The 19,340-nt window shown below is 40.3% G+C and overlaps 3 protein-coding genes and 3 long non-coding RNA genes across 7 annotated transcripts in view; 2 read left to right on the plus strand and 4 right to left on the minus strand.

The window, feature by feature from the left end:
• The window catches only part of LOC146701082 (uncharacterized), a 28,185-nt gene extending 9,811 nt beyond the window's left edge, over positions 1–18,374 (plus strand). The window contains exons 3-13 of the mRNA XM_085467424.1: positions 8,468–8,596; positions 9,487–9,664; positions 10,310–10,392; positions 10,574–10,626; positions 10,906–10,948; positions 11,258–11,328; positions 11,531–11,620; positions 11,719–12,029; positions 13,328–13,506; positions 13,794–13,890; positions 18,349–18,374. Coding sequence (XP_085323550.1) covers positions 8,468–8,596; positions 9,487–9,664; positions 10,310–10,392; positions 10,574–10,626; positions 10,906–10,948; positions 11,258–11,328; positions 11,531–11,620; positions 11,719–12,029; positions 13,328–13,506; positions 13,794–13,890; positions 18,349–18,374 — 1,260 coding nt within the window. The remainder of the gene's footprint in view (positions 1–8,467; positions 8,597–9,486; positions 9,665–10,309; positions 10,393–10,573; positions 10,627–10,905; positions 10,949–11,257; positions 11,329–11,530; positions 11,621–11,718; positions 12,030–13,327; positions 13,507–13,793; positions 13,891–18,348) is intronic.
• Positions 564–1,390, minus strand: LOC146701084 (uncharacterized). Its single transcript, XM_085467423.1, has 2 exons — positions 1,060–1,390; positions 564–826 (listed from the first exon to the last, which is right to left on the minus strand). Exons 1-2 carry the CDS (start codon positions 1,169–1,171, stop codon positions 612–614), a joined length of 327 nt encoding a protein of 108 aa, XP_085323549.1. The 5' UTR covers positions 1,172–1,390; the 3' UTR covers positions 564–611.
• Positions 1,397–2,437, minus strand: LOC146701085 (uncharacterized). The gene is made up of 4 exons (XR_014922130.1): positions 2,398–2,437; positions 2,182–2,296; positions 1,710–1,811; positions 1,397–1,508 (listed from the first exon to the last, which is right to left on the minus strand). It is a non-coding gene; the product is annotated as an uncharacterized LOC146701085 (long non-coding RNA).
• Positions 2,442–2,917, minus strand: LOC146701086 (uncharacterized). The gene is made up of 3 exons (XR_014922131.1): positions 2,777–2,917; positions 2,564–2,681; positions 2,442–2,489 (listed from the first exon to the last, which is right to left on the minus strand). It is a non-coding gene; the product is annotated as an uncharacterized LOC146701086 (long non-coding RNA).
• Positions 4,506–7,364, minus strand: LOC146701087 (uncharacterized). The gene is made up of 9 exons (XM_085469252.1): positions 7,307–7,364; positions 6,991–7,108; positions 6,826–6,894; positions 6,289–6,663; positions 6,061–6,162; positions 5,610–5,842; positions 5,334–5,512; positions 5,145–5,238; positions 4,506–4,739 (listed from the first exon to the last, which is right to left on the minus strand). Exons 1-9 carry the CDS (start codon positions 7,310–7,312, stop codon positions 4,506–4,508), a joined length of 1,410 nt encoding a protein of 469 aa, XP_085325378.1. The 5' UTR covers positions 7,313–7,364.
• On the plus strand, positions 14,108–17,202 carry LOC146701088 (uncharacterized). 2 transcript variants are annotated; one of them, XR_014922133.1, is made up of 5 exons: positions 14,108–14,394; positions 14,815–14,878; positions 15,237–15,389; positions 15,762–15,847; positions 16,450–17,202. It is a non-coding gene; the product is annotated as an uncharacterized LOC146701088 (long non-coding RNA). The 2 variants fall into 2 exon arrangements; XR_014922132.1 differs by lacking the exon at positions 14,108–14,394 and having other exon boundaries at positions 14,681–14,878.
• Positions 18,375–19,340: the final 966 nt, after the last annotated feature.

A 19,340-nucleotide genomic window follows, 5' to 3' on the forward strand; every position in this document is an offset into this window, starting at 1 on the left:
CGTCGGGCCCTCATACCACCCTCATGGAGTCCATTTCTGACCGTTTGAGCAGACGTGCACATTTGTGGCCTGCTGGAGGTCATTTTGCACAGCTCTGGCCTTTCTTTCCTACCCCACAGTACCTTCCCTTACCATTTGTTTCATACTCTTTTACTTCTTCTTTGATGACGGTTGTCTTTCTAGATAAGCAATTTCATTTGCTCTGGGGCGAGTCAATGGCTCGGGTGCATTCTGGGACTGTCAGTTCACCAGTGTGCTGGCATGCTTCTTAACAAACACACCACTACAGCAAACATCTCAATTGTACTTGTTGATTTCTTCGACAAAACACTGAACAAAAAATTTACTTGTGAGTGTGCTGCCTGGTGCTTTTAAATTTTGTGATAATTTGAGCAGCCCAGAAAGCATCCCATAAATTAAATTATGTTATCGTATCTGAACATGTACACTAGTCATTAAATTAGATGGGAAATAATGATTCAGGGTAAACAACTGCACCAAGGAAATTCCATTTTTCTTATCAAAATGTAAAATGTCTGTTGAAAAATCACATTGAACAGAGATGTGATTAACTTTTTATTTTACCAAACATAACATCAATGATGACACAATCAGTCTTCATCAGAAGTGCTCAAATCACTCTCAGTGGCATCGTCTGGAATGTCCTCCTCCTCCTCCGAGTCCATTTCCAGGAGTGGTTGGTGGCTGACGATTCTCTTGTACACGTCCTTTACTTTGAGCATTTCAGCTTTCAGTTCACTTTGTTTTTTTAAAACCAGGCTACAGAGTCCCTTCTGTGCATCCTCCGACATGCCAACAAAGGAGGCTGTAAAAAGAACAAAACAAATAAATATGAGAAAAGTAAAAAAAACAAACAAAAAAAAACCTCACCTCATAAACACAAGGAATTAGGATGCTGTAATTAAACATTTTTTTAAAAGGGAGAAGGCAGTGTTAGCTAGCAATCTAGATATAGGTAAAAGATCCAGTAAGACTTTAGCATCTGCTCTTATTTTCAATCGATTCATCAAAAAATTAATAAATAAATAAAGTGCTTACAGTCTGAGGAGATTGTCCCCAACACCACAGAACGCATTCGCAACACTGTCCAGTGATGCCGCATCTCCCTGCAAAGGATCATCTCCTCCTCTCTCAGGCGCCTCACAGCCATCACCTTCTCAAAGACCTTTCTCTTTGTCCGGAGGTCAGCAGCAGCTACAGTTTAACAACATCAGATGGGAAAACATAGTAGCATATTATGATTCAAGAACAAAACATTCAACTACTGCTCAGATACTGGGAGTTTGTTTAAAAAGGATATTTATAAATCAAGAGCTTACGTTCACTTGTGCTCTGCCAGGGCCAAATATCGGTCTGCATGAGGGCATCACTGGATACGATTTGCTTTGTTGGTTCAGCGAGCTTGTTGTAGTCGTCAACAGCAGCCGCCAAGCGTTTCTTCTCAACTAAGATGACCTTGCGAATTCTGTGTCGCCTCTTGTTGCTATCTGTAAATAATCATAAAAAATTCACACCTTCACATAATGTATATAGTTTCATTTTAATCTACACTCATCAATTTGTTTGCTAGAACAAATCACATCCAGCTCAAACAAACCTGGATCTGATTTGATTCTGTTTACAAAGTAGCTGCACAAGCTGTACAAACTGAGCATCAAACGGTCCGTTTCAAAGAAACTGGGACGTACCATTTTGTCTGTAAAGACTTTGTGTTCGCACTCTGATGATGACGACAAGCTCCTCTATTCGTGCCTGCAACGCTCCAAGGCTGCCATCAGTTTGATCACTTTCTAAGTGAGAGGAATATTAATCAGAGCACAGGATGAGTAACAGTCACCAAACTACAGTGGACTCTGTAATCACTGACTTGATGACATTCATTATAAGACATCTGGAGCCTTCATGTGCTGCTATCTCATGATAATCATGAGATAACAAGTATGTTGGTGTTCAGGTTTATAAAACCAACTAGTACGACATCATTTCAACCCAGGTTCTATCCAATTTGACGAAACGCAACAACTCTGCCATAAATTTGCTTTTACAAGGCTTATTTTTCATTGTTTGTTGACACTGTCAGAAAGATCTTAACTCTAAGTTCTTTAATGAGGCCATGGTGGGTCCTATTGTTATACATGAGTGCATTATATTGAGACTCACCTTCAGCCCATTTCTGCACATCGGCCACCCATTGCTGCAGTGTGTCGTCATCCACACCCAGCTCATTTCTGATCGCATTCAGGCTCTCCACTTGTTCTCTAAGGATCCTTATGATCTAAGAATGCATTCATAAATGTCATTCATATTGACATTAAAAGAGTACTGGTGTTTTCCCCCCATTACCACACACATTAAAATGGGTGTTGAAAAAATGACCTTTAGATATCGCTGGCTCAAAGTGCGGCCCAGTTGTTCCATTTTCCTTTTGTTCCACCCCAAAGCCAGGAGGGTCAGCATGTCTGTTCGCCCTGCATTTCAGTTAGTATACAAATTAGAATTAATGAGCAGGAGACTGAGTGGAATCTCAGACACGGACACACACCTGCTTTAGACATGTACTTCGTTGTGATGGCCGCCCTAGACAGGAAACTGTTTACTTGTTCCACCTCTTCTCCAACTGTTGAACCGGCCCCATCCTAAAACGCACCTCCCCATTTGATCTATAGAAAGGAGGTCACAATACATGACTGCTGAATTCATTCAACCTTATAACAAAATGTCTCAAACTAATCCAAAACTACAAGCTGCAGTATACCTCGCATTTCCAAGTGTGAGCCTTTGCATGCATGACGGAGAGAAAAGGACGCATTGACAAGAGGTTCCTCAGCTCAGGGCACTGCTGAGCCACCTTGGTTAAATAGGGGAAATATTTACAGGCCACATCGGAGCAAAGGAACGTAATACAGTGGGGCAAAAAAGTATTTAGTCAGCCACCGATTGTGCAAGTTCCCCCACCTAAAATGATGACAGCGGTCAGTAATTTGCACCAGAGGTACACTTCAACTGTGAGAGACAGAATGTGAAAAAAAAATCCATGAATCCACATGGTAGGATTTGTAAAGAATTTATTCATAAATCAGGGTGGAAAATAAGTATTTGGTCAATAACAAAAATACAACTCAATACTTTGTAACATAACCTTTGTTGGCAATAACAGAGGTCAAACGTTTACTATAGGTCTTTACCAGGTTTGCACACACAGTAGCTGGTATTTTGGCCCATTCCTCCATGCAGATCTTCTCGAGAGCAGTGATGTTTTGGGGCTGTCGCCGAGCAACACGGACTTTCAACTCCCGCCACAGATTTCCTATGGGGTTGAGGTCTGGAGACTGGCTAGGCCACTCCAGGACTTTCAAATGCTTCTTACGGAGCCACTCCTTTGTTGCCCGGGCGGTGTGTTTTGGATCATTGTCATGTTGGAAGACCCAGCCTCGTTTCATCTTCAAAGTTCTCACTGATGGAAGGAGGTTTTGGCTCAAAATCTCACGATACATGGCCCCATTCATTCTGTCCTTAACACGGATCAGTCGTCCTGTCCCCTTGGCAGAAAAACAGCCCCATAGCATGATGTTTCCACCCCCATGCTTCACAGTAGGTATGGTGTTCTTGGGATGCAACTCAGTATTCTTCTTCCTCCAAACACGACGAGTTGAGTTTATACCAAAAAGTTCTACTTTGGTTTCATCTGACCACATGACATTCTCCCAATCCTCTGCTGTATCATCCATGTGCTCTCTGGCAAACTTCAGACGGGCCTGGACATGCACTGCCTTCAGCAGCGGAACACGTCTGGCACTGCGGGATTTGATTCCCTGCCGTTGTAGTGTGTTACTGATGGTGACCTTTGTTACTTTGGTCCCAGCTCTCTGCAGGTCATTCACCAGGTCCCCCCGTGTGGTTCTGGGATCTTTGCTCACCGTTCTCATGATCATTTTGACCCCACGGGATGAGATCTTGCGTGGAGCCCCAGATCGAGGGAGATTATCAGTGGTCTTGTATGTCTTCCATTTTCTGATGATTGCTCCCACAGTTGATTTTTTCACACCAAGCTGCTTGCCTATTGTAGATTCACTCTTCCCAGTCTGGTGCAGGTCTACAATACTTTTCCTGGTGTCCTTCGAAAGCTCTTTGGTCTTGGCCATGGCGGAGTTTGGAGTCTGACTGTTTGAGGCTGTGGACAGGTGTCTTTTATACAGATGATGAGTTCAAACAGGTGCCATTCATACAGGTAACGAGTGGGGGACAGAAAAGCTTCTTACAGAAGACGTTACAGGTCTGTGAGAGCCAGAGATTTTCCTTGTTTGAGGTGACCAAATACTTATTTTCCACCCTAATTTACGTATAAATTCTTTACAAATCCTACCATGTGAATTCATGGATTTTTTTTTCACATTCTGTCTCTCACAGTTGAAGTGTACCTCTGGTGCAAATTACTGACCTCTGTCATCATTTTAGGTGAGGAAACTTGCACAATCGGTGGCTGACTAAATACTTTTTTGCCCCACTGTATGTCCTGGGACGTTAGCTGCCAACTTCCTCTGGAGAAAAAGGGGGTAAGCAAAGATCTCCCCTCGAAACATGTTCAATGCAGCTAAGAGGACTCCGTGGCGACAAACAGCTATTTCCATGCCCTCCTCATCCAACTTCCCAGTGGACTTTTTGGACAACTCCTTTGCTGCAGTCCAAGATGAAGATCCGCACAACCCTTTCCCCGGGACCTATACACTCAAAGATTTTAACATAAAAGATATGACATGATTAAGCCCTATCAGGGACAAACTTTTTAAAACAAATGCATAACAATTAGCTGAATTAGCCTCGAGTCACACAAGACCTCATATCTCCCCAGGACAGCACTGATAACACAAAATAAAAATCATGTTGTTTTTTTTAAATACACATGGTGACAAAATTAAGTACACATTAAGATAAAGTAAAGTAAATAGTATTACGACAACACCAAGAGAAAAATAAAAAAAAATATCGACCCATCCATATATGTCCACACACACACACACACACACACACACACACACACACACGTATGTGTATATGGTTACGGCATTAACGTCATTTTAACAAGATTAACGCTAACAGCACTAATATATATATGTGTATCTTACATGATTTGTGTGTCTCTGGATGTATTTCACAAACTCAGCAACTTCCTCATCTTTTTCAATGAAGACACCTTCAAAATTCCCCTGCTCTGAAGTGCTGAACGAACACAGTGACAGTTGTTTGAAAAGAAACATTAAAATACATTTTTCTACAAATCCATATTTGACTTATGTACACAATGCATAACGTACCTTGCATTAGACTGAAAGCGATAAAGCTTGCGGTTTCCATCAACTGAGACGGCAAGCATGTCTGGAGTGCAGGCAGGGCAGCTAAAGCATGGCTCCTTGCACATCCTGTCCACCTCAAACTTTACAGCACTCCACTCCAAGAAACTTTTACTGAAGGCATCAGCTGATATTCGGCCATTCTTTTACATAGAGGACATACAACAGAATATTCAAGGACAGTCATCATAAACATTGATTTGCACAATTTCCTTAAACTTAGCAAATTTTGAAACTCACCCTTCCAAAATGGGCTGTTCGTTCATCCAGCATTTTGACAAATGCCTTAAGTGACATCCCTGGTGCAGCCTTCTTAATGTCATAGAAAGACTGAAAGACATCCATTGAAAACAGGGTGCAGAAATTTAAGGTGCCAGGCCAATATCCACTACCCAGGATGTCCTTAACTGAGGGGGACCACATTAGGCCACAGCTGGTGCAGCTCACCACTGGCAGTGCAAGGTTATAACGGCCTTTAGAAAGGATAAGGATAAATTCAGTCATGGCTCAAAGCATTCATTTTTTTCATGTTGTTTTCAAATCGGTCTGGTAAATCCAAATGACCTTTGACAGGTTCCCACATATACTGCGGGCCGAGAGTAATTAAAACCAAGATAGCAATGCACAATTTGCAATAAAACCTCCAAACACATCTATTGTGTATGTAGTGTGTGACAAAAGGGCAACTTACCATTTATGGTTACAAGAGCCACAATTGCGCCGGGTGAAACCTCAACGTTACCTGCTGGGCAGTCACACACATGGTCTGGCCTTTGCACAGGCAACAGCCGAACTAACATTAAAACACACAATATATATAAAAAGAATTAGAAATTAACTGATACACAATAAATATACAATAACAGCACCCACTCATACTCATACATAGCAAGAAATGCATAAGACTTAAAAACTGTACCTATTGGCTTGTGAAACTCTGATGAAGGCTGCAAAAACTCTCCTGTTACTGCCTCTCTGTTGTGCAGGACAAAGCGTGTGTGAACTGCAATATCACAGTCAGCACAAAGGAATGGAAGAGGCAGGCAGTCCAGACACCTCACAACTACTTGTTTGCCACACTGACACACACGGTGTGACTGTGGATCCAGAGTAGCTAACATATTGTCTATAAGACAAGGCCTGGCCTCTTTCCACTTTTGCGAGGACACCATATTTCTGATCGCCCAGTGAGTAGCAGCTGACTCAGACGACATCTCACAAGTCATGGCTGTGTCCTCTTCTCCATCCTCCAACAACTGAAGGAGCTCCTGACGAAGCACCTCAGTTCCATACACTAACAGAAAAAAAATAAAGAAAGGAAGAAACTCTTCCACAAAGTGAAAAACACTCTGGGCAGTATGTTTCTTAGGACTGCACAAAAGCCCTGCATAACTCAACTATAACAACAAATATAAAAGTAAACAGAAATCACAACATATACAAGAAGGTAAAGTACCTTTTGTTGGGTTGACACTGGCAACATAACTAGGTTCTTCACGTGGACATTGATGCTGCTCTCTGGACACTGGGGGGGGGGGGGGGAATGAAGAATATTTACTTACTGAAATTCTTTGGTGAAAACAAGTTGTGAGATAAAATCAATGGTTGTGTGAACACTGACCACGTGGCATGCAACTAGTACTTCGACTGGTTGATGGTCTTTGAGGAATAAAATCTCCCTGTCTGTCACGTTTTTTCCAGCGCACTGGTCTTGGCTGAGGTTCACTCTGTGCATCATTCTACGCAATTAACAAGGAAAAAAGGGAACACCTAAAATACAGTCTATGGTTAAAGCAAAGATTATCAAACATCTTAAGTTAACCAACTTAATTTGACATAAACTTTAAAAAAAATTCAAATAACATAACGTTTACTCCGTACAAAATATTAGACAAGCGTGTTCCCTCTTTAACAACTGTTTCCACTAAAAATGTTACCTGCATATCTTGAAGGAGTTCGTCAGCAGCCTGAAGCTCTTCCTCCAGCTCGGGATCCTCTAAATCACTCATTTTCAAGCTAAAGAGGAAAGAGATTTTTGCAGAATTCAGTGACATAAACACATAACTAACGCAATTCAAATGATTTTCAGTCTTGGCGCTCCGGTTAATGTTAGCAATTAACGTTAGCATCATCAGTTTGTAAAGAGCTAGCAGAACTCTTAGCGCAAAAACTGCTTTACGCACCATGTGAGGGTATTTTGCAGCACACAAGTCCTTTAACGTTTGTAATAGATTTAATCCATCATCGTTGGATTAAATGGCTAATGCTGCAGTAGCCACGTGTAGTCGTTACCTAGCAAGCATGCTGACGGTAGCTGTAGCCATTTTTAAATACATTACACCGTTTCCGAGATCAGTCACCTCTGTTTGTTTGAAGCTTTTATGAAAAAACAAACTTTGAAACACACATCAAGGTATTACTTTAAATATATGTATTTTTTACATACCTGCATTAGAATCAATCAGTTCCGCCTCATTTTCTTATTCTTATAAATGGGTCTCTCCGTTCTCCCATCAGGCTTTGCTTACACAGGTTGCGTCTGATTGGCTGGAGCCGAGCGCGTCCAAAACTAACAGGAGTGGTGAATGAATCTATAAATGTGTTTTACATGTGAAATGAAAATAATAAACCTAACAAAGGATTATGTATACGTTAAATCTGCGCACTTTCAGATCGTGAATCAGTTTGGAAAACACTGTGTGATGGCCACAACATGAAGCGATTTTATTGTTGAATTATCAGTGATACTTTCGTGTTTTTGTTGAGAAATGTTAACGATGTCATTAAAAGAAAGCATTAAATTAGGGAGAAAAACCCGTTCGCGGAGAGGGTCCGCGGTTCTCCAGTTAGATTGTGCTTCACGGCGTCATGTTTCGCCGTGACGGGGTTATTATTGGAGTAAATGGATGGCTGGAGCCTCTGCTCGAAGCGTCTCTGATCGCCGCGAGCGGGTTCATATTGGAATGAATTGACAACCCACAGCGTCACATAAAAACGTGGAAGGGTACCTTAGGCGTCAGCATGAGAAGTTAAGGGACGTGACAAATCGTCATTATTTTACGCGTCGGGAGTGAGAACGGGTTGCTTTTTCCTTACAGATAAATGTCGGCTTGATGACCATTAAAAAGGGTGGTTTGAAGCCATACCGTGGAAAAACTATTTTCCTAACAACAGACCCTGACGTTACTGCCACAAGTCTGCTCAATCAAGCTGTTAAAAAAATGAAGGCCTGGGGCTCGGTCACTCAGGCACAGCTGGCTGCCGGCGGAGCTCACGGGCGCGTCACTGCAACTCCCCCTGGCTTCTGCTCCGCGGCTGCTGAGTGAGCCCTCATCTGGGACTCTCCTCAGCTCTTACTGGGACAGTGGCGCGGCGGCCCCTCTGTTGGTCTTCCATGGTCTCTTGTGTTCTGGGGGCCTCTGGATGTCTGGAGTTTTGATCTCCTCCATACCTGCTTCATACCCTGGAGGACGGGGCTGTGGCTCCCCACACTCCCTAGCAGATCGTTACATGGAGAAACCTTTGGAATGCAAGCATGCTGATCCACACAGGTATGCACACAGGTGTACACACGGGTATTCACAGACGCGGACTACAGCTTTCTTGGCTGCTGCCTCAAAGCACATTGTGCGCTGTCTATCTTGCGTGCTGCACAATATCGTTTATTACTTAGTATCTACTGATATTTACTGCTAGCTAGTTTATTGTGATGGTGCCGTTTTTTTTATTATGTTGCTCTTTGTTGTTTGCTTTCTCTTCTGTTTTTTTTTTCTCCATACAGGTGACCCAGGTGTTTTGTTTTTTTTGTTTGTTTGTTTTTTTCTTTCTTCCACCCCTTCTCACCGTCTCTTCTCCCCTTTGGTTTTCTTTCTCTCCCTCTCTTTCTTTCATTCTTTCTCCCTGTCCTATCCCCCAGTCATGTCTGTCCCGTTTGTAGGAACTGAAAATAAAATAAATTCATAATTATAATAAAGGTCAATCAAATGGACCAATATGGCAAGGCCATGATCATCCACTTGGTAAAATAAATCCGCTTGGCATCTTTCTTGGCCTTAAGACAACAATTCTGATGGCTAAAGATCCAAACGGGACACAAAAAAAAAAAAAAAAAATGAAGGACTTTAACAAAGATCTAAAAGATGGACCTTTCCTTCTTCTGTATCCGGATGGCACTGAGGTCATTACTGTCCCTGGAACACAAAGACCATTTGCACTTGAGGCTTATAAGGCTGAAGTTGGCAAGCCTTATCAAAGAATCACTGTTTTCATCTGCTTGAAGAGTGACTTTGAAGATGGTAAGCTGCTAATGTTTGTTTGGATTTTGACACAGATTCCCTTAGTTTCAACAACTGCTAATTTTGAAATTGTGAAATGTTAACATTATGCATAAAGCACCCAAGTCAATAGCATACCTACATTAAAATGGTGAATGGCCTGTATTTGATATAGCACCTTCTAGGGTTCTACAACCCCCAAGGACACTTCACAACAAAAGCAGTCATTCACCCATACACATTCACACACTGCTGGTGATTAGCTACAATGTGGACACAACTGTCCTGGGACTCACTGACTGAAGCAAGGCTGCTGTACACAGATGCCACCTATCCCTCCCACTACCACCACCTGGCATGGAGGGTGAAGTGTCTTGCCCAAGGACACAACAACTGCGACAGACTGAGCAGGGCTCAAACCTTCAACCTTTTGATTACAGGGCGGGCTTTTAACTCCTCTGCCACCATTGCTCCCTAAATTAGCTTGTATATGTTATGTTTCTTCCTGGAAACATGAAATTCAGCCATTTTTGGATCTACTGAGTCATGAGTTTTCAATGCTAACTTTATGCCTTTCGTATTAATCTATTATTGATGATCAAATAAAGTTTCATACATTAGTATGAATTTAGTTAGCTTAGCTTGATTTGTTTTCATGTTTTGTAGTTGGAGAAAACTCAGAGTTGTCTGACTCTGACCCAGAGATTGTTATTAAAAGGCCCTCTGAGTTTGATCTTGCTGATACACTGGTAAGTACAATTTAACATTTTTTATAGAGTTTTCTTGTTGTTTAGCCACCACCATTTGCCTCAGTTCAGTAAAACAGTTAATAGTTATATGTGAAATACATTTTGTGTGTGTGTGTGTGTGTGTGCGTGCTTGCGTGCGTTTGTTTGTTTGTTTGTTTGTTTGTTTGTTTGTTTGTTTCAGCCATGGGAACTTCAACATGAAAGCAGTCCTTTACAGAAAGCGGCAGAATATGAGTAAGTGATATTTTAAGAACATGTAATCTTTTACTGTTTTTTGCCAACACTTTGTATTAATGAGATATACTCTTTTGTCAAGGTTCAAGGTTCTTTATTTGTCACATGCATAGTTATACAAGTATAACACACAGTCATTCAGTCTGTATATGGTTTTTGGAACATGGACTACATAATACTTGTATTGCTTGTTTGTTAATCAAGATGCTTAAATATTTTCAAAGTGTCAATTAATATTTTCACAGTACACAACAATAATGCTTTTCTTTGTTCTCTAAGGAAGGGTGCTGGGGATCTTGTGCTTGCTAATGAAGTACAACAGGTAAAAAACTATTTTATTAGTAAAAGAGTGCAGCAGACAATCTCCACCGCCTTTACTTTGCAATTAGATAACGATTCACTGTTTGCTTATTACATTCATTGTTATTATACAATGCATTTCACATCATCAATTTTCATACTATCAATAGTTTATAACATTCACCCCTTAAAGGTACAATAAGTCATACCGGTACATGAAATAATCACAAAGCAGTCTAATGTCTCAATCATGTTGGAAGGAAGGTTACATTGAAACTAACTGTGTATGACTCGTCTTTGTCATCTAGAATCCTCATTTCTGTATTTCCAGGTCATAGATTTGGAAGAAGAAAACGATACAGGCACTACTGAATGCCTCACTGTCGAGAGCTCCTGTTACAGGTGCGTTGTATCTTGAGTAATTATTCCAGAGGGTTGCACAAAATATATACACACAATTATTATAAATGTATGTAGTTTGACTCTTTTACATTTGATTCTTCAGAAAAAAAAAATAGTAGAATCGTTCTATAAAACTGGAACTGCATGTTTATGCATTTGTCTTTTTGCATCTACACTTTGTGTACATGTTTTCACTCTGCAGAAACTACACACAGCTGTTTGAACCGATTGTGATTGATGATGAAGATCCTACTCCTAACGAAGCCAAAGCTGAGCCCCCAGAAGAACCTGTGTTAGTAATTTAAACATTTGAATCCAATTAACCGCCATCTTGTTCTGTACAAGACATCATGCAATCATGAGAGAAGTATATACACCCTTTTTTCTTAGAGACACCAATTTGCAGGCACATGAAATTATTGCAAATTTGGCACTGGAACTTGACCACAAGACGGTCAGCAGGTTCAATATATCAAGGTCAGCTGTATGGGATGGAGCTGTTAGAGGATTTCGACGCAGCACATACTCTGACAACTACGACATGTTCATCAAGTTTAATGATGATGCTGGCAGCTTTGAAGAAGGTTTGGATACAGGTGGCCTGGGGTGTGAATTCCTCACACTTCTTATGGGCAGTCTGACAAATCGCCCCATCTTTGATGGACCTCCAGAGAGCCGTTATCTTGTATATAATTCAAGAGGTGGATGTTTTCTCCGTAATTATTACAATGGAAATTTTAATAAAAATTGGCTTATTTTTTTCATTAGCATATATTTTTTTTTTTTCTAAATGACATCAGAAACAGCAGTATGCGACATTACGTGATGGCAGAGCTTCAGTTCATCCTTTGTCTTTTTTTTTTTTTTTTAATAAATAGGACAGGGGGAATGAATGAGAGAAAGAGGGGGAGAGAAAGAAAGAAAACCAAAGGGGAGAAGAGACGGTGAGAAGGGGGGGGAAGAGAGAGAGAGAAAAAAAAAAAAGAACTCCTGGGTCACCTGTATGGAGAAAAAAAAAAAAAACAAACAAAAAAAACAAACAGAGGAGACAGCAAACAACAAAGAGCAACATAATAATAGAGAAAACAAAGCACCATCACAATAAACTAGCTAGTCATAGATATCAATATTTACTAAATAATAAACGATATTGTGCAGCACGCAAGATAGACAGCGCACAGTGTGCTTTGAGGCAGCAGCCAAGAAAGCTTTAGTCCGCGTCTGTGAATACCCATGTGTGCATACCTGTGTGGATCAGCATGCTTGCATTCCAAAGGTTTCTCCATGTAATGATCTGCTAGGGAGTGTGGGGGGGCCACAGCCCCGTCCTCCAGGGTGTGAAGCGGGTATGGAGGAGATCAAAACTCCAGACATCCAGAGGCCCCCAGAACACAAGAGACCATGGAAGACCAACAGAGGGGCAGCCGCGCCACTGTTCCAGTAAGAGCTGAGGAGAGTCCCAGATGAGGGCTCGCCCAGCAGCCGCGGAGCAGAAGTCAGGGGGAGTTGCAGTGACGCGCCCGTGAGCTCCGCCGGCCCCCAGCTGTGCCTGAGTGACCGAGCCCCAGGCCGAGAGGCCGGGGGCACCCCACCTCCAAAGGGGCCCGAGCGAGCCCCAGGCCCCAGGCCCCGACAAGCGGCCGCCAAGGAGTGAGCCGGTGTGTACCCGGACGCCCACCCCCAGACACAAAGAACCACCAACACACCGACACCTGAGGGAGTCCGCCACCGGCAGGGGAAGTGGTGGTGGGTGGAGATAGGCCTCCAAACCTTGGAGGGCCTGAGGTGTCCCCAGAGAGGTGGCGTCTGATACCCAACCTGACATATAGACACAGACATACAGGCACACACAGACACAAACATCCATTCCCACCCTCATGCTCTCATATGCACTCACTCCACACTCAACCAACGTGGAGACAGACATAAAGAGACGCTGTACACACATTAGCATATTTAATAGCAATTAACCATGATAATTATGTGCCCTGTATAACAGCTGCCAGGCAAGATGAGTACTTTTTAGCAGGAAAGATGATCGCTGTATCCATTGTGCATGGGGGACCAGCACCACATTTCCTCTCCAAGAACCTGGTCAACCACATCACAGGGAATCAGAGTTTCAGCGCCACTGTAGAAGATGTGCAAGATGAGGAGATCACAAAAGTTCTACATCAGGTAGAAAATTACCTAGGCTCAGGGAATGGGTTTACTTAGAAGACACTTGGGGCCAGTTTAAAAGATTTAATCAGGATAAAAGTTATCCGGGTTGGATCATATCTTGAAAGTAGGTTCAAGGCAGATTCTGTAATCTGAAAGGACAGATTTCCACCTCCCAACAACACAAGTGAAATAACAAATTGATTATTTTTTTAATCCAATGTTTGAATGAATCGTAAAAGTAGTGAAAATTATTTTTGCTTTTCTTACAGTAAATCTTTTTTTTTTTTTTTTTTTTTTTATAGGTCCTGAAAGCTGAATCAGAGGAGTCTTTGCATAATCTTATTTTGCAAAACAGCACAATCTTCCAAACTGCTGGATGCCTCAGAAACGTCAAGCCTTGTGAGAAACAAGCATTTGTGGAGGAGTACCTCAGATGGTACATCCTTGAAAGAAACCAAAGTGTCATTCATTGGTAAACTCATTACTCCTTTTAAATTCAGGATGGCCAGATGCTCATCACAGCAGCCACTGACATTTTCAGACCTTCAGATGTATATGAAAAAACTGATTCGGTAGCATCTGTGTGATCTGATGAACAACAAGTTAATTCCTGCACTGAAAAAAAGGGACTGGCCATCTCTTGGATTTATGTAAGCATCTTGCATGTATTTAACACAATTGCCTCATGTTTTAAAGTTAAATGTAACTATATAGTGTAAAAACTACATGATATGCAGAAAGGGTGTATTAAATTGTTCATATCATGTTCAGGTGAAGTAAGTCAATAAGATAGCAACGTTAAATCTCGTGAAACCACGCGTGATTTCATCTCGCGGGCTTTGGATCGTGGTTTAAAAAAGGCATCCATCTCAGTCAAGTCGAGCAGCCAACTCTACGTTTTTGGTATGTCTTGATTTTTTGAATTAATATTTACCATATTTCAGACAAATGTAGTTAAACGTCTAGAGTGTCGCCATGTAACATGCTAAAAAAGAGCCGTTAGCTTATTTGCTGTTTTATCTGTTGTCAAAGAATTGGCGCTTTTTCATTTGAATTTGTCTTTGGCACAAGAGCCGTAATATCACATTAAACCTAATTACGAGGCACTCTCAACATAATTTGGTTTTCTGTGTGAATAGATTTGCCAACTGACTCTTCAGTTACATTGTGTATTTGCTGCACCGTGGTGTTAGTGAGATTTTGGACATTGAACAGCTTTAGCTAATATCATCAGCGGCATTATGCTAGCTTACATCCCTACCCCTCCTGCCCTCACCTGCTGTCCGTTTGTTTTTGTTTTTGTTTTTTTTGCTGCACATTGAGAGACGACCTCTATTCTGCATTTCACCAGGAGTCAGCTGATGGATTGTGGGTTCAAGGTGTTATGGTAAGAAAGTATATTCTATTTTCGTTTCTGTAACTTAATTATAATAGGTTTTTTATAATTATTAGGTGCATGCATACTCACCCTATTAATACAACTGAGAAATCCAAAATCTGCCATAGGTTTAACTTATACCTGTATGTATTGCCAGAAAGGTGATTACTGGACTCGCATTAATGCACACTTGAACTGAAATGAGGTTGTAACTTGTGGGTTGTTGGGTTGCAAATCAGAAACAAACATCTTTGGATTTTTTTTAATCCCATAAGATCTGGAAACACAGTTTTTATTCAACAAAACATTACTGATTAACCAAGCACAGTGCCTGCTGTTATTTCAAAATAATTTTATGTCATTTTAGATAAAATGCAGCATTCCAGTGCATCCCAACCATGCCTTTACAGTCAAGGTTTCTGACGGAGCTGAGTTTCTCTCTGACAGTCTGCTGAAAGTGTTTGCAAAGTGATCGGGGGAACAGGGCACAAAGCTAAAGGATGTAGCTGCCATTATGACAGTAAGAACTTTAAAATTCTTTAACTACAAAGTGTATATGTATTGCATTAGGTCAGTAAAAGATTTTTATGCTACATCCATTGAAACAGTCAACTATTACCTGTGAGTAATGATTCCACTAAAAGGATGCCATAATTTTCGTCATGCATTTACTGGCCCACTGAGAAAAATTGATCTTTTTTTAAAAAATAAATGTTCTGGAAACTATATATCCATAAAGTTGATGTCAAACAGGAACTTTTGCTATTGCTTTGTAGATGCTGGTGTTGCATGTTGACTGGTTTAAAAAGTCAAGAGTTTTTGTCTGGGATCATTTTCTTCTGTGCTACTGAAAAGTTCACAAATCTTTGTTTTCTTTGTTATAATACTCAAGGATGACATTAATGCTTGAAGTCCCTCATCAAAGTGCTCCGCATCTGTGTGAAAGACAATTGCAACATCTTGGTGCAGGAGTTCATGGTGAGTGTTTTATGAGTAGATTGTGGATTTGCAACATTTAAAAATGCATTTAGTTATCCACTTGATCCTCATTGGACTGGTTAGGACCAGTAGTCCTCTTTAATAATTTGAAGTTCACATGAGGCCTGGTAGTGAACTCGGCCGCCGGCCCTTGAGGCCCCACCCCCACCCCTGTATTAGGGGTCACATCAGTGTGAAAAAACTTTAAATTTGTCATTCTAATGAACAAAGGAAAATCCCACCAGTATTTACATTAGCTTTTGTTTGAAAAAAAAAAAAAAAGACCAACTGACCAACAGCTAACCAAATTGTGGGGCTGAAAGTCTAAATTCTAACATCTTCTGAGTGACATAACCTGGATTTCTGATGGGCCGGTGTCTTTCTAACAAAAACTAATGTAAAGCATTTGAAATTATTATGTTTTTCACCCTCTCTTAGAAACTCTGTTAGACCATGAATGGCAGCATGGCAGGCCACTCTTTGGCTATAGCTATTTACTATGTTGCTTGCATTGGTTTAAATTACTCTAACATTAGAACTGGTAGATTCAAAAGAGATGAGTTTAAAAAGGAATCTTAAAGAAATGTTTTGTGTTTAACCAGGACTTGCCTGAGGCCACTGCACAGATTGAGAAAACCACAATGAACATCTGTCTCCAGAGATGCGCCAGGCAATGACTTTTCTGATGTTGTTCTTCAAGATCTGGATAACGTGACCTTTGCAGTAGCCATGCTGTTTGGACCTTTTTTATTCCTTCAACATGAGTTACCCATCACAACTCTGCTACACTTTTGAGGTGATTCAAAGGGTGGTAATGGAGTTGGATGCAACTCAGCTCTCAAGAAAAGCTCACAACTAAGACAAAACTGCTCCTGCAACGAAGCTCACTGTTATGCATGTGAGGTGACCAGCTCTAGGTGAGAGGACATTTAAATCTCACACTTGTTCTGCTGCATTTTTGAAGCTCAATTCCAGGAACGGATCGCAGGGTTCATTTTTATATACTCTGCAACTGCCATGAGGACGAGCTGTTTTTTGTTGTTGTTTGTTTTTCCTTTTGCTCTGTACAAGTTCTCTGTTTGTCTGTTTGGCAGCATTTTTAAATTTCTCTTTGTATTTTTTCTTTCTTTTACTAGTGAAGAGATGTAGCGTGAACAGTTATACAGTCTAAATATCCCATATGGGTCGTGTGAAATGGTATTTTCAGTTTCATTCAGTTGAAGTAAAGAACGTTGAATATTTCTAAGTGTGCTGTTTTGAACCAAGATGTCACAGTATGATCAGTGCTGTAATTTTTGACAGTCACTGTATCAATGTTATTTTTGCATCTCTTGAATAAAGGTTTTGACCTGCAAGTGCTAATTTCTTTAGTTATTGGGGTAAAATGGGTAGTGTTAATAGGAAGGTGTTTGCCAATTCAGTAACCTAATTTAATGTTAATGGAAACTAACATTACCTCAAATTGTTTAGTTATAATTGTTGTTTAACTGAATCTTGATGTCAGAGGCCTTAAATAGAATGTTTTGTATTGTTCTTTCCCAACATTTTTCAAAAGAAACAGTCTAATTTCTTTGCTGCGATTGATTCCAGAGAACACGGAAGAACTGACATTATTTAACTGTTGATTTATATAGATTCAGTAGAGGAGTAATGTCAGTTTAATTCTTTAACTACTGCAGTGAAATTAGACATGTTGTTTTGAAAGGTTACTGGTGGATGCCAGCAACCATCTTGGAAGAGAACAATACAATCTGTTATAAGGCCTCCATTTGAAAATTGTGTATTTGATACTAGAATATAATAGCAAAATGTAATTTGAAGATAACATGTAGTATTTAAGTGACCAAGTAGTATTGGGTAAAAGTTATTGAATGGTGTTGGGATAAAGTGAGAAAATTGTGAAGGATTAAAATATTTCAAGAGCTCAAATTACTTCATCAAAACATGTTTAAGTCACATTTTATCAACACAAATTGCACAGATTTATTGAACATGAATAAATTGTGTTAATTTAACTCAATTGTTTAAGTTGCTGCCAAAGCAAAACATCTGTGTGCAACAAATGTCCACCATTGAATTAAGTAAATCCAACAACATATTTTTTTCAGTGTGAGCCACTGTCGCACGCTATTAACCTTTTGACACTAGAACTCTAATTTAGTATACATTTATTGTTCACAATGACCCATAATAATCATAGTCATGCAACATGATTAATTTTTAGTTATTTATAAAAAGAGGTGATCCCTTGTTTGACACACTTGTTTATTCCAGTGTGAAAGCACTGATTTTTTTTTAAAAGCTGAAATCCCAATGAGCTCTTCTTTTTTTGCTGTCACAGTTAATTTCTGAGCACTATGAATTGTTTTTGTGTATGCATTTGAAATCTGTCCAAATTTATAATGAAAGATCTAGTAGGTAAAGACATTTAAACACAATTTAGAAGACTGCAATAGTTATAGCTATAAACCAATTATTAGTTATTTGTCTATCCTTTGCAGATTTAAAGATGGACTGGAAAGTCTGAATTTTTTAAGTGCACTGCAAAAACATTCCAGTGTGCTGGCCCCACTCCTATGCTTCTCTGCCAAGGCCCTGACTGCTTCAGAACTGGAGAGCATGTTCAGACCAGATCTCAGCCCAGCAGGAAGCAACAAGCGGCATAAGGAGGTCCTAACACTTGGCTTTTGGGCAGATTATCTCCTTGATTGTGAAGGTTTGAATGGCCGTTTTTAATTGTTTATAGTTTTATGAAAGGAGAGGTAAGGAAATTAATTTTCTGTAATGTACTACAGTGTTTACTTTCTTCTTTCAGAGAAGGCAACAGCAGTGTGTCTGGAAGATTTGATGATGTTTGCCACAGGGCTGATGGCAGTTCCACCGGCAGGAATGACACCACCACCATGCATCCAGTTTTTAAGTGATTCGCCTTTTCCAGTTGCAAACACCTGTGCAAATACTCTGAAGCTACCCATCTGTGACTCATATGGCATCTTTAAGGCCAACATGGACTTTGGAATTCAAAATGCTCCAGGATTTGGATGTTCTTAAATCAGCAAGGTCATCAAGTTACAGTTACTGAGTTACCCTGTTAGGTTCAGCTGCCGTTGGCACACTACTTAACACATTCATGTGACAAGCAACTTCCATATTGTTAAACATTTAGTTGTTTTTTCTGAATATTGTGTATGTTGGAAAAGTGACAGAAATGCTGGACACTATTTGTAAATGGTTTTATTAAAGAAAATTTTAAATGTTTCCTTGTGGTTAAATGTTAATATTTAAATCCATGCCAGTTCCTGTATATTATGAACAATATTATATTCAATTTAGCAAGAGGGAAAGGAAACACTACTAACATTAAAAAATGAAGGAAAAACAGAAGGGCTGGAGCACTCAAGTAAGTCCAAAGGTTTTATTAGGTGCAAAAAAAGGAAAGAAACTAACGTTTTGACACCGTGTGTGTCTTCGTCAGAGTAACTCTGACAAATGT

Source organism: Copadichromis virginalis, linkage group LG9 (assembly GCF_057382275.1).
Source record: "Copadichromis virginalis isolate Kocher_CV1m ecotype Utaka linkage group LG9, C_Virginalis_male_GT1.1, whole genome shotgun sequence".
NCBI classification, from domain to species: domain Eukaryota; kingdom Metazoa; phylum Chordata; class Actinopteri; order Cichliformes; family Cichlidae; genus Copadichromis; species Copadichromis virginalis.

What these genes read in the sequence shown, in the direction of transcription:
- LOC146701084 (XM_085467423.1), bottom strand. Translation starts at nt 1,171, where the DNA reads ATGGCTGTGAGGCGCCTGAGAGAGGAGGAGATGATCCTTTGCAGGGAG. An exon ending in GGGGACAATCTCCTCAGACT is followed by an intron (nt 827 to 1,059) that starts GTAAGCACTTTA and finishes TTCTTTTTACAG; the next exon opens with CCTCCTTTGTTGGCATGTCG.
- LOC146701087 (XM_085469252.1), bottom strand. An exon ending in TACTAGTTGCATGCCACGTG is followed by an intron (nt 6,895 to 6,990) that starts GTCAGTGTTCAC and finishes CCCCCCCCCCAG; the next exon opens with TGTCCAGAGAGCAGCATCAA. An exon ending in GGCTCTTGTAACCATAAATG is followed by an intron (nt 5,843 to 6,060) that starts GTAAGTTGCCCT and finishes TCCTTTCTAAAG; the next exon opens with GCCGTTATAACCTTGCACTG.